This window comes from Notolabrus celidotus, chromosome 9 (assembly GCF_009762535.1).
Source record: "Notolabrus celidotus isolate fNotCel1 chromosome 9, fNotCel1.pri, whole genome shotgun sequence".
Taxonomy (NCBI): Eukaryota; Metazoa; Chordata; class Actinopteri; order Labriformes; family Labridae; genus Notolabrus; species Notolabrus celidotus.
In genome coordinates this window covers 13,399,088-13,413,560 of record NC_048280.1, presented here as the reverse complement: position 1 = coordinate 13,413,560, position 14,473 = coordinate 13,399,088, and the positions used below count along the sequence as shown (strand labels likewise).

Sequence of the window (14,473 nt, the reverse complement as noted above, 5' to 3'; positions counted from 1 at the left end):
CTTTTTTGCTTTGAGCAAAACCACCGCAGAGGCTCCACCACAGATTTTATTGCAACATAATCACACTTGCTAAAACAGATGCAGGATATTCAAATAAAATACATGTTTAATCTCCATACTTCTGGCAAGGAAAGTTGGAAAATATGATTATAAAAAGTAACTATACAAATGAGAAATGCTGTCTCCCTTGGGAAGAGGAGGTCTCAAGATATTAAAAAAATCCTCCCACAGAGACAAAAAAAAAACAACATATAAAATGGTAGCAAATATCACCAATACACCTTGCATACAGCACAAAGCTCAGCTGGAGTTTTTGCAAGATAAAAAAAAAACAGTCACCAAGTCCCTCTCTACTTTCAAAAGACAGCTAAAGACCCAGTTCTTTAGGAAGAACTATGCACTTAGCTAGACTGTTCTCCACTGTTGTCCCCAGTGGCAGATCATGTCTTCCAGCTACAGTTGACTCGCACTGTCCTGCTCTACTCTGGGAATCTGTATTCAGCTCTTGAGTGACCCAGCACTTGGTACTTTGGTCATTATTGTGGTGATGTTAATTGTTGATGATGATAATGGCAGGTCTTAAATTGGTTGGTTGCTTCATTGTAGATGTTCCTTATTTTGAAAAATAAAAAAAATAAAAAAATTCCTTACTTACTTTTGTGCATTGCCTTTACACTGCTTGGCATTACCTGCACCCAAATTGACTTGAAACACTTTGTTACTCTTACTGATCTTGTTTCCTCTTGTCTAGATCTTTGCTTGTGTTGTTCTTGTTCTCGTATGGACGTCGCTTTGGATAAAAGCGTCTGCTAAATGACATTGTAACATTGTACTATAAAAAGAAAGAAAACCGATTTCACTTTGACACCATGTTCTCGCTCAGTTCTAAAAAAGTGAGGGCTGCCATTTCCTTCTGCTGTTCCACTTTGATCATGACTCGCTTGCCATTTTCAAACGGTGTGATATTTGAGAAAACACAATCCCACTTTGGTCTCCTATCAGCCCTGGAAGGAGAATACAGGGAAATAACAGGGCCGACCCTGCCCACCTGCAGCCCATCACATCCTCTCTCCCCAAGAAATGATGGTGACCAAAAAATAGGCATCCCACTGCCACAATCTGCTCGTCGGACTGTGGCGATGGGATGTCCATATTTGGTCATCATTTCTCGCTTTCTTACACCGAGACGTTGTTTTTGGAGCTATTACTGAGAAAGATGAGGGGAGCTTTTTTTTTTTAAGAGACAAAAGGAACGAGAAAGAAAGGAGAAGGGACAGAAAAGATGACTGAAATGCTTTACCTCCCACAGAGACCCATCTCTCCAATGGCTCCTCGTCAGGGGACAAATTGATCCTGGAAATAAGGGGTCATTTCCCCTGCCTGTTTACCTGCTCACTGCGCACTGCCATCAGTCTGAGACACACACACACACACACACACACACACACACACACACACACACAAACACACACACACACACACACACACACACACACACACACACACACACACACACACACACACACAATACGACCCAGCTGCACCCTCAGAGAGCTAATGTGAGAGAGGCTGCAGTCATTCTGGTCTTCACTGTGACGGCAAGTAAGGAGCTTGTATGAGTGCATGTGTGTGCACTTGCTCTAACAGCATTCACCCCGGTGACCTCTTGACTCTTTGAACTTGGAGCCAAAAAACCATTACAGCCTCTTTCTCTCTGCAGAGATACACTACAGTCTGTCTGTAGCGCATGCCATCATAGATAAAATCTCACTTTTTAACAGCCCATCAGACTCCTCAGAAGACTTTCCCTTCAGTGTGTGTGTTTGTGTCTGCCTGTGTTCATATTAGTGTGTGTTTGTGTTCATTGACAGCTAGTGCATTTTTTCCACCTGGATTTGTTCTGGTGTTATCAAATCGGGTCTTTAATTATTGCAATCTAATTCCCATCGCAAAAAATAAAAACTTTGGAGATAAAGAAAAAAGATCAGGGAAGTTTTAGTATTTTCTTTTGTTACAACCAATTAGACATAACCCATTTTATATATTAATAATGTGTTTTTTTACCTTAAGTTATATACAGAGGAAAAATTAAAGCATTCCTTATCTTGCCAAACAAAAATATAGGGTCATTTTTACCCTTGTTTATTACTGACATTATCATTCAAGGGCTTTATGAGCACAACTGGGGACAGTGAAACAGTTTAATTTTTCATGCTACCATAACAAGTTTATGCTTTTTAACTTTAATTACTATTTCCTGTGTCACTTAAATCTTTCTTGTTCTAAATATTTGAAGAAAGCCAAATGAGACATTACACATGCTTAATTATTTCTATATGATATATATCAAACTCAGCCATCCTCTTTAACAACCAAGTTAAAGGAATGGTTCATTGTTTTGATGCAGGGTTGTATTAGATACTTGTTCCTTATAAGTGTGTTAGGCACAGGGGATGCTGGTCAGCTCGGCCACTTGGGAAAGCGGCTCTACTGGGTGATTTTTTCAGCATTTTACTTTGCCGTCAGAAAGCCCATTTATTTTTGCACTATACATACATGTTCTTCCACTTGCAGAAAACTGATCAGCTGTTCAGGTCTGCAGGCTTTGTGATTCTAACAGGGCCAATGACATGCCTTTTACCGTAGATCCAAGAAGACACCTTGATGATAATGGAAGGTCTTGCATTGTTTGGTTGCTTAATTGTAGATGTTCCTTATTTTACTAAAATGAATATAAAAAAATTAAAAATTTAAAAAATCCTTACTGATCTTGTTTCATCTTGCCTAGATCTTTGCTTGTGTTGTTCTTGTTCTCGTATGAACTGTACGTCGCTTTGGATAAAAGCGTCTGCTAAATGACGTTGTAACATTGTAACATTGTAACCTTTATGAACCGAATTTACAGAGGAAGAATGATAAAACAGACTGAAGTAAGAAGTGGGAGAAACTTCTATGCTTGGGATCAGAGAGATCCTAAGTTACCTGGTGGTGCAGGCGTGTAAACTGCAAGCCCACTCCCATGCTTGACCCTTCTAGATCATAGGACACCACTGGAACACATAGCTGCAGTCTGCTTCTCTCACCAACCAGTCCCTGCCATACTACACTGTGCATATTTACAGACCATATTCAATATTTAGGAGATAGTCAGAAAATCTGAAAAGCTAAATAGAAGTGTGTCTTCAATACCTTATCAAAATACACTGTTAGCTGTTCATGGGGAAGACTGAACCGAGATAGCAGACTCTATAGACAACACTGTCCACCAGATAATTTTGTGCATAAAATTATGTCAAAATGAGATACAAAATTATTTCTAAAAACACTCTTTAAGGACTGTCTGATTACATGTGGATAGCCCTCTATAGCTGAGATCTGTTCTGTATTCTGAGCTCTCTAATTAAATCCCTAAACTTTATCTGGATCTCTGTTAAGGACTAAATCTAACCAACTTCTAATTCTACACATCACATTACTCCAGGTTTCACGCTGTAACTGCTGTTTAACTTTGACTTTAAAGTCACTGACAGTATCAAGCTTCTGCTTTGCTAGCATCAGAAACCATGGATCATACTTCAACCCTCACCATTCTCTGTCATCTGTATCTGTCCTAAAATCTGTCTTCAAATCTTACCTCTTCAAACCAGGCTGTCCCTCCTTTACTCTCTCCCTCCAGCCTTTCTGCAGTTTACATTTATTTATATATTACTGCCACTGCTGCTTCAGAATTTTATGAAATGTCATGAAGTGGCACATGACTCTTGAGCTGTCTGCTCCACTGAACTCAGACGAGCAGTCGTCTGCTCTATTTTGGCTTTGAAGGTGAGCAAGAGCAATAGAAGCAGTTTTGAATTTGAATTTGGCAGGATGTCACTCACTCGTGAGGAAATAACCACCAAATAAACATCAGTGCAGCCAAAGTGTTTGCCTCATAGAGTGGCCATGGGCTAGTATAGTGGTGCATGACCAAAAAAACAGACTGTGTACAACATGGATGTAGTCTCAGGCCATGTCCACACGTAAACATAGTTTTAAATCTCTCTTCTCTGCTCTCTAAAACTATTGAGCAAGTTTACTCAGGCCCACGCTGCAATTTAATGATGAGGAACAGCTAAGCTTCCGTGCAAACAAGCAATTAAACTTAACGGTATCATACAGACGTTGGGGGGGGGGGGGTTCCAAACCTGTTTTCAGAGACCAAGAAATCACAAATTATTTATGGATGTAAAGCCAAAACACAGAGATTAACACTATGTTTCCAAATAATACCCATAATACCTCAATGGCATGACCCATTAGTTTATCAGAAGTTGCGCTTGAGGGCAGCGCGGTCTCTCTGATAGCTGGTCGCCTGCTTCCAGCCCCGCTACCATCTCTGTTTACTTTTCCACAGCGATTCAGAGCTTGTTTTGTAAATCTACAGCTGATACATGTTGCTGTTTATCATACAGACATGATTACATGAATAACAGAGAGGAGGAGATGAAATACACGCCCGATGTGCCCCCTATGTGCCCCCTATGTGCCCCCGATGTGCGGCCGATGTGCGGCCGATGTGCGCCCGATGTGCCCCCGATGTGCGGCCGATGTGCGGCCGATGTGCGGCCGATGTGCGGCGATGTCCAGGATCCCAGAAGTGCTGTAAATGTGGGAAACACAATGCCACTGAGCAGACCAATCACAGGGCTTGCGGTCCACGTCGATTCTATGGGTAGTTACATTTTGGAGGAGGAGCATGTCAGCTACGTGCGTAGGCGTCTGCGTAGGTACGGGAGCTACATGGACCACTGGTGCAGATTTGACTCAGAAGTATAAATCAGCCTTAACATGGGACCTAATGGGGATTCCTTAGCTTTGCAGCCAGCCTCAATTGGACAAATGAGGAACTGCAGCTTTTAGCATTTTCACATTGGCTTCATCTTCCAACACTACCACTTGAAAAAAGATATCTTAACTAGAACAGATCTTCAGAATATAAAAAATGCAATTTATACTCTTTTGAGGTTCAAGACTTACTATTTCTTATTATATTTACAACAACTTGAAATAAAAGTATTGAAGAGGGCATCAATGGGCCACCTCTGAGTGAATCCCTTTAACAGTCTTGATCTCTTCTTTACACAAGACAAGACAAGTTTTCCAAATCAAGCAGTTTTTTTCATTCCACAATAAAGGATATTACAGGCTATGTGTACTTTTCTGTGCAACTTGAGATTCAAGAACTGAGATGACCAACAAATTCTAAATCTAGATGTATAATCTCTCATGAAAATGCAACTAGGGTTCTTGTTTTGGTAGTATGTAAGAATGAATACATACAAGTAAATGTATTCCTGGTTTTGCAGTCAAATGTCATTTGATTTTACGTCATATATTCAAATAACCTTTCATATTAACATAGTCTATAAAAAACCTTCCTCCAGCACTGAAAAGTGCAGATGTGTGTCCCTGACGGTACGATGACATAGTAAAAGGTAATGCCTTCCTTGCTTCATTTGTGCACCTGTGTGAAGGTGACATAATCAGAGCAACACATTTCAACTCATTGTGAATATAAAGCACTGATATTTCAAGAGGTGCAGAGAGGTAAGTTATTCCCTGAACATCCCTTTTCAAACACCAACGTTCACCACTGAGTTCTTGCTCTCTTTTATCAATAAAGTTGTCCAGAAATATTGATGCAAGACTCTTTAAATGCCCTTCTGTCTCGTCACTTGTACATGTTGAAACATACATGAGGCAATCTGTTGCCTGTGACATCATGTCTCAGTTAAAGGAGGGTTTGTGTGGTTGTTTGCATGGCCTCCGCAGTGAGACTAACCCCTGCTGTGAGGCTGTAGAGGAAACACATGTCATCATGGCACCGCTTGGCACGACGCGTCTAAAGCAGACCAAAATGGGCCCATAGAGAGACGTTGAAAGCAACTGCCTCCGCACACACCTCCTGCAGGTTGTGACGACCACCCAGCCAGCTTCCCCCTTTAAATAAAGCCCCCTCTCTTCCTCTTCATTCGGAGCTGTGCGACTGTAAAGTGTAACCATAAAAGCAGATTATGGCTGGAGGCTTTTATTTGCTCTGAGTCCTTGAACGGCATGTACACAATACTCACAAATACACACACATAGAGACACAGAGCTGCAGGTCCAGGATGCAGGGCACTATCAGAGCAGTGGGCATGTAAGACCTGTCAGCAAAAACTGTCCACCTCTGCCCATCACTCCCCTGCTGTCTCCACTTCATTCAAACGCAAACGCAAACACACACACACACACACACACACACACACACACACACACACACACACACACACACACACACACACACACACACACACACACACACACACACACACACACACACACAAACCATTTTAAATTCCAATATCCCCAGAGGAGATCCAGAGAAATCCAGTCAAACACACATACACCTTCAGCCTCCTAACCAATGCAGTATTGAATCATTATGAAATCAATTCAGTGTGTGTGTGTGTGTGTGTGTGTGTGTGTGTGTGTGTGTGTGTGTGTGTGTGTGTGTGTGTATGTGTGTGTGTGTGTGTGTGTGTGTGTGTGTGTGTGTGTGTGTGTGTGTGTGTGAGAGAGAGAGAGAGAGATAAAGGGAAGAAGTTGATAACGCCACGTGCTCCTGGGAGGGTTTCACCAAACTCCCATGTTTTTTGATTGAAAGGAGGCGGGTTGGTTATTACCATAACCTTCCCACCACATGTCTGCTGTTAACTCAATAATGCAAGAATGATTTCACACATGGTGTACACACACAGTCACACGCACGCACGCACACACACTCACACACACACACACTCACACACCCATTGTTGCTATGCACCACAGTAAATTCAATATTGTGTTCGCTCTCCTAAGCCGGAGTGGGAGTACAGTCGACAGTGGAGCCCCAGCCTTAGCCGTAAATCAATAGATTAAATAGAAAGGTATGAATAAAACACAAGATAATAAATAAAAGAGGAGATGGTTTACTCTTTCTGTCATATACTGTACAGGTTTTCGCCTATTTGAGAGAGGAAAAGGGTGGAAAGAAAAATATGACTGGGAGCAGCAAGAAAGATGACCATAGAGAGAGAGAGAGAGAGAGAGAGAGAGAGAGCAGAGCAGAGACAGAGAGCAGTTTTCTTGGCGTGCTTCTAACTCTTTCTTCTTTTATCCTTCCCTGAGCTGTTTGTTTGCAAGCATAAGGAGTGTTCGTGTTCCAGCTTTATTCAACATGTTTTTAACTTTAAACAGTCAGTTCCAATAAAGTCATATGATTGGGGATGAGGAACTTCTTGAGTGCCAATATGGAATAGAATTACACTGGGAGGTTTGAAGTGTCCAAGAAAGTGTTTTCATGTTTTTCTGCTACAGTCCCGAGCCAAAAGAAAGATGAAATTAACCAAAAACTATTCTTCAGTGGATTATTACTCATCTAATAATATGCTGTGTGTAGAAACTATGTATAAAACAATATCACACCAGAGGATGTGCTGTTGTGCTGATTATAGCACGGCAGGTACCTTTATCACTCATTCTGTGGCCTTGTGCTTCTAACCAATCACAGCCATGCTGATATTCAGCACAACAGCACTCCCTCTTGTGGGATATTGCTCAGTTCAAGTGTCTGAATTTGTGCACGTGTTCCACTGTGACTGTCAGAACTGAAACATCTGGGAGGCACCAGATGTGTCGAACAAGAATAGTGTTGTTGATCATTTTATTGAGTTTATTCTTAATAATTGTTGAGGTTCAGATGTTTTTACTGAGTGTGTAAGTGCATAGCTTTGATTCTGTGTGAGAAACAATCTGTTAAAAATCCTTTATTGATAATAAGTGAGAAAATATCCAAACTGGTCGTGGAAATATACTTTTTAGAGTTTTCTCATGAACAAAGAAAGTGTTTTCGAAGTGTCTCACTGAAACGTGCATGTGTATCCTTAAAGCTAGGGTTGGTAGTCTCGGAAAACCAGCATGAATTTGAATGTAGCTTTTCCTCATGACTCCATCTAACCCCTCCCCTCCTCCCTCGGAGATCCTCCAAAACGACGCGCCCCCCCGCTCACATGCACGAGCGCCGCTGATTCTCGACCATATGATCGTGACTGATTCAAAACCGGTCCTCACCAAAACATTATCATAGGGAAAGTTAAAAACACAAATAAATATGGCTGCTGTTAGTACTCACAACTATCATGCTAGCATTATCCAGTTGTACCGGTGACATGATATCAGGAGAAAAGTTATAACACATATAAAACTGTAACAACTCTACTGTTTGTTAAACCTGTTCAGTGTAGATATTCTTAATTCCTACAGTGTTGTCAGTTAGTGAAGGCAGAGAGAGAGGAGAGGAGAAGTTTTCCATTCATTCAAACATTGATTGTTGTTTTGTTGGTTGGTGTGATCACGGCCGACAGTGACCGGTTATTAAAACTCAACGTGTTCACGAATCGGCTCGTCATCCCTACAGCGTCTGGACGGACGCTACAATAAATATATATTTTCTGTAGGACTTACTGAGCGTCATTAATTATTCTGCTTGTTGGTGAGAGCTTTTTAGACTCTGATCCGGACTACAGTCCCGAGCAAAGCACCTCATCGGGTCAGAGGGGACAGGCCCGAGGACGAGCGAGAGGGGCAGTAGATAGAGTCAGGGGAAGTAGAGGCAGGAGACGGGGACTCGGAGGAGTGCACGCCGGGGAAATGTACGCGCAGGAGGCGTGCAGAACAGCTGAACGGGATTTGATTGGTATAAAATTTGGGGAGCCAAAAAACGGTGATTGGTTGGTGTTTTCCCAGGTTTACTCCGGCTGTAGATAGCAGTTTTTTTTCACTCTTTTTTAGGAACACATTATGTATTGATTGCCATCAGGACATAAAGATCATTTTAACCAGTATAACAAAAAGTGTATCTAAATCTGATTACCAACCCCAGCTTTAAGACCTGGCAACAGTGAGTGCATTTCCCTCTGCCTCTGCATTAAACATTTGTAAAGCTGTTTTTTTGGATACTGGAACTTCTATTGTTAACACTGATGTAGAAATTAGCTGGTAATCTTGATATTCACTTCCTGTGTGGTAATATTTCTCAGGATGTTAACTCCACCATTGGTCCAACAGTATGAAACCATCAGCAGTAGTATGTATAGTGTGCATTCTTTTGCATACAAGTGCAACCAAAACAATGTCCCATTCAAAGAACGATGCTACCAACAAGGGTGCGTGTGTTGAGTAAGTAATTAAAGGGTGCCTTTAAAGAAGTTCAAATGCAAAGATTAAAAATGAGGTTAGAGCCTTGCAAGCCAACACTCAGATAATCAAATGAGATGAAATCCCCCATGATCCACTCAGATTTGTCTTTTCCAGGCTTTCTTACTATTTTCCTGTATAACATGATCATAATCATTCCTCTCGTCACTAGGAACAGCTTGAGCTCGGTCTGCGACTGTATCAGAAAACTCACTGTGTATCACTGTCCCTGTGTGTTACTGGTCTAACCAAATAAGACTGTGCTGGTGTTAACATACCTGTCATTGATGCTCCAGTTGAGGCAGAGGTTGAGGGAACTGAGGTTGTGACATTTCCTCACCACCTCCATCACTGTTTCATTGTTGAGTTCTGAGATGTGCCGCAGGTCCAGGACGCTCAGGTTTCGAAGCTAAAGGAGGAAACACACACACAAAAATATTAGTGATGAATCTGTTCAAATTCACTAAAAATGTTGCAATTTAAGCTAGCTGGTAACAAAACTTTCATGTGACTAAAACAGATTTATTTTTATTTTATTATTATTTTCAATTTTATTTTATTTTATTATTATTTTTTTTAATTTCATTTTTTTTTTAATTTCATTTCATATTCTTCTTTTTATTTCAGTTGGTTAGTTGGTTATGTTTTGGGGGCATTCTTGCCTTTATTGGATAGGAAAGCTGGAAACAGACAGAAAATGTTGGGAATAGAGATTGGAGGAAGACATGCAGAAAATGTTAAAGGCCCATAGTCAAACCTGCGACTGCTGCGATGAGAAGCGTAACCTCTGTATATGGACCGGGCGCTTAGACCGCTAGGCCAACAGCGCCCCACTAAATCAGATTTATTCATTGTCTAATTCTCAAAAATAACATCAACTTCATTTCTTAATGCATTGTTTTACTGTACTAACAAAATACCCTATAGAATATCAGATATGCTGCTTTAAATCTGAGACAGATGCATCAGAGGGAATGGATCCAATGACAACAAACATAAGATTTAACCTGCATGTCGTGGGCAGATAGCATGTCATTTATGTAACTCATCTAACTGGTGTAAAGAGACATTTGCAAGGATGTGTACATAAGGCTGCAGCTTAGCAGCTAATTGGCTACATAGAATGCAAACTCTTATTCATGTTTCTGTGATTATGAGAGTCATTGTCCCTCACTAGCTGTATTTAACATTTACATAGACAAGTACAAATAGTATTCCTTTATTCAATGCAGAACTATGAGGTACCATCTAGAATTTTTTCTTTCCTCAAATGCAAACTTGAAAAGGTGGTAGTATGTGCTCTGTAATCCAAAAATACAATCCAGCTTTCTTGCACGTTATCTTTTTCTGCACAAATATCCACGCAACCACCTCATTCCCTGTGACTTCATGAAGGAACCAGCAGGTGATTTTTGTCATTATGCTCGGGGCAAAGATGAAAAGATAGGAAGAAAAACACTTGGCTATGACCTGTTTGGTGTTCACACCTGCAGACTGTCATTGCATGTTTTTTTTTAGTGTCACCAAGCAATGTGGCAAAATCTGCCTTGATACTGAGTTAACTTGTTTACTTCTACATGTGCTGAAAAAATTAACATGAATCCTGAATAAAAACCTAACAAGTCAGATAAATGACACCAAATTGCTCTCTGTGACTGTTTACAATTCTGCGCCTGCATGCGCGGTGTGAGAGGTTACGATCCAATATGAGCATTCACTCTCTCTTTCTCTCTCTTTCTTTCATCATACCGACTTTCAATAATCCCTTTTTCAGATCTGAATACTTTATAAGAGGCGGTTTAGTTTAATCCCCGAGTCAGAACCCCAACTTCCTGACACACTCTTAGAAACACACACACACGCACAGCGACACACTCTTCACTGCTTTCTGAAAATTACGAAAAGGCTTTTCAACTCCCAGCACAGGTGTATTTCCTCTGATTCACCCTCAGAACTATTTAAAGCACAGGTGCACACACACACTCACACACACACCTGGGATAAAAGATAATAGAGGTATGATATTCCAGCCAGCCGCCAGGGAGCCAGTGAGGTAAATGTCACGACCTAGGCTAAAGGGAAAACAAGTGTACAGTTGGTGTTAAGATCACTGAGCACTACTGTCTGCTCCATAGGTATGACATATAGCTAGCAGCATGAAAACAAACAGGAGAGTGGATAAGGACAGAGGCTCGCTGGGTGAAGTAAGCACACATGTAAACATTATTCACCTATCCAAGAATCAAAATACACTGACTGCAAACAAACTAGCAGAGTGTCTGATGCTGCACTGAGCTGGAGGTAATAAAAGAGGATTTCAAAAGCTTCACCCCGTTTCTAGCTGCTCGGTTTTCCCCTCTCTTCTTACGCAGCCTGTGGCTCTCTTTGGATCCACAAATGGGATAAAATATCTTCTTAGGCATAAGATAAACATGGAGCATATTTTCTTGCAGCACATATGCATCCATATTGTAATGAAATGCATAGATTTCCTCATGAAATAAACATTGCACGACGTAATTGCGCAGAGATAGGTTAAGAGTGCAGCAGTGATCACTGGGGATGGATAAACTGACGTGCTAAACAATGAGATTTAATGAACGGGGGGGAAAACCCCTAACTGTGCAAATTATCATACAAAACACACACACACACACACATGTACATACACAAACTGTCATGTGCCCTTGTGGCCAGTGTTGGATCGAAGTGCTAAATTATTCATGCAGAATATGGCTGATCAGTGTCGATGTGCGTACGTGTCTACGTGTGTGTAGGTGGGGGGGGACTGCTTGAAAGAGAGGTATAGATGTAGTCTGAGTGACCACTAGTGTTCAAAGTAACATGCACTCACATGGTCAAAGAAATTACCATCAACGGTGCACATTTCCTCACACTTCTACCCCGAAAAGCTGCACACACTGAGTGCAAAAACAGGAACACAGTTATTTGCATTCAGTATTTATAGTTTTTAAGCCTGCAGTACATTTTAAAAGCCCAACATCAACATCAGAAGTAGTATTTGTTCTTAAAATCTTCAAAACTGCTTATGTCTGCTAGACAGAATTTTTACTACAGCCAATAGCAGCTGTCTCATTGATTCAGTGAGCCAATGAGAAACCAGGCCAAGCAGTGCGAGTTTTGATTGGCTGAGAGTGTAGCTAGGTTGTAGAAAATTGGAGAATTCAACAGAAGTCTGCATGAAAGAGAGAAGGCAGAGTCACGGCTGAGCCTGTAACTTTGTTAATCCAGTGCAGAGAAATAATAAATTCCACAGTTTAGCAGACATCTGCAGAAAAAGAAAATACCCCCCCCAAATCCCCTGAAATGAAATGTGGCACAAAAACAACCTCTCCGTAATTAGTGGCACCTCCAGTATGTGACAGGACAGTGTTTGTTTTCTCAAAGCTGACGGATTATCATAATTTGACTCAGAGGTGAGAGGTTTCAGTGCTTCCAATCTCACTTAATCATTTCCACTTGTGATACAGCGTGTTATTTTCTGCTCATGTATTTCTGGGGATCTGAGAATAAGCGTGCGCAAAAAGAAAGAAAAATAAATGGTGCACCAAAAAAAAGGAAGCGCGGGGTCAGAAAAGAGGGAGAGGGAGACAAAGCCGGTGATACGGCACAGTGAGAGAAACTGAGAGACAGAAAGGGGGGGGAAATAGTGAGAGAGGAGAGACAGGGATTTGGTGAGGGGCTCGGCAGACTTTTCTCCTCGTTGGCTGAGTCTGTAACCAGGCAGAGTTTGCATCGTCTCCTGAATTGGCAGCTACACACGGGTAATTATTCATTCAGTTCATAAAAACAGTGAAACCTGCAGAATCCAGCTGCTCGGAGACCAGCGTGTCGTCCCCGCCCTGTGAACACACTTTCATGGTACGGGAATAAGGATTCACACTGTGAATATGAATATTGCAAGACTTTGCACACACATGTTCATGTGCAGAGCTGGATAATAACTAAGTACAATAACTGAAGTAATGCACTCAGGTACAAATTTGGGGGGGAATTTTGTATGCTTAATCATACCTCAACTCTACCACATGTAAGGGAGGCACCATTACTTCTTATATTCCCAAGCTGTAACTACCTCTTTTCAGACACAGATATCAGAAACATTATATATATATTTAAATGTATAAAACACTTAAATCAAGTAAATTTGCAATAATAATGCTACATTAACTTCAAATTTTTGCTTCACCCCAACCAAATGCTTAATGTACTGTATGAATAAACACACTCAAACCAATAATTCTAAAATTTTAAACACATTTTACTACTTCTTAAATATCTATAAATATATTGAGCTATGGAGGGCTGCTTTAAAAGAAAAATGTATCACACATTTATTTTGTTTATTTTTAATGCTGAGTTCTGCTTCAGAAATCCAGAGCGTAAAATGACATTTCAAATGAATGCTCCCAGTTCACTAAACTTGGTGTGATTCTCAGTTTAAATTATTCAAATTTAGAGCTCCTAACACTATTGTCAAATACTTTGGTCAACTTTGGTTGTTTATTAATGTTCTATATAAATGAAGTTGACTTGACTTGGTTTGACTTATGTAGAAATAAGCTAACACTTGTTATTTTACAAGAGCTGAAAGAGCAAACTGGTCTAAGTAGAGGGTGACTTCCACATTTCTTTACAACAGAGGTTGTTTAATTCAGCCCACATGGTCGGAGGAGATCTGTGAGCTCCAAACCACTTGGCTCCCGCCTACGTCAATAAAAAAAAATATCAAAAACTGCAAAAAATCAGAGCCAAAGTTCGAGGTCAAATACAAAACGCCATATTAAATTTAAAAAAAAATAACTTTCTATTTTTAAAGGTTTATTCTTGAGCCAAGCCCAGGCTGCAGTTCAATAATTGGAAGGGTTGATTTGATGCTGTATTACATTAGTCTGCTGCAAAGTCTGAGACACAGTGGGTGTGTGTGTGTGTGTGTGTGTGTGTGTACCTGTGCATGCCCCACCAAACACAGAGCTATAACTACCTTTTGCTCTTACTTCATCTATTTACACAGCGTCAAGCATCATGATGCCAAGCAGGAAGTGGAGGTCTGCTGGACCCCATGCGGAGGGTATGATGTCATTGGTCTGAACGCTGGCACAAAAAGCAGCATGAGCTCAAGGCTGTTACTGTCTATCAAACTCAGCGTCTCGGCTGACAAGCAGCTCGATGACATTTAAAAAGCAAGCATAAAGCA

The 14,473-nt window shown here is 40.9% G+C and overlaps 1 protein-coding gene across 4 annotated transcripts in view; it reads right to left on the bottom strand.

Moving 5' to 3' along the window:
• Nucleotides 1–14,473, bottom strand: part of fbxl17 (F-box and leucine-rich repeat protein 17) — a 300,805-nt gene that overhangs the window by 164,590 nt on the left and 121,742 nt on the right. For 3 of the 4 annotated variants that reach the window (XM_034692622.1, XM_034692623.1, XM_034692625.1), the window contains exon 8: nucleotides 9,534–9,664. In XM_034692622.1, coding sequence (XP_034548513.1) covers nucleotides 9,534–9,664 — 131 coding nt within the window. Of the gene's footprint in view, nucleotides 1–6,063; nucleotides 6,236–9,533; nucleotides 9,665–14,473 lie in introns of those variants that run through there. The other variant, XM_034692624.1, reaches the window with a different exon arrangement.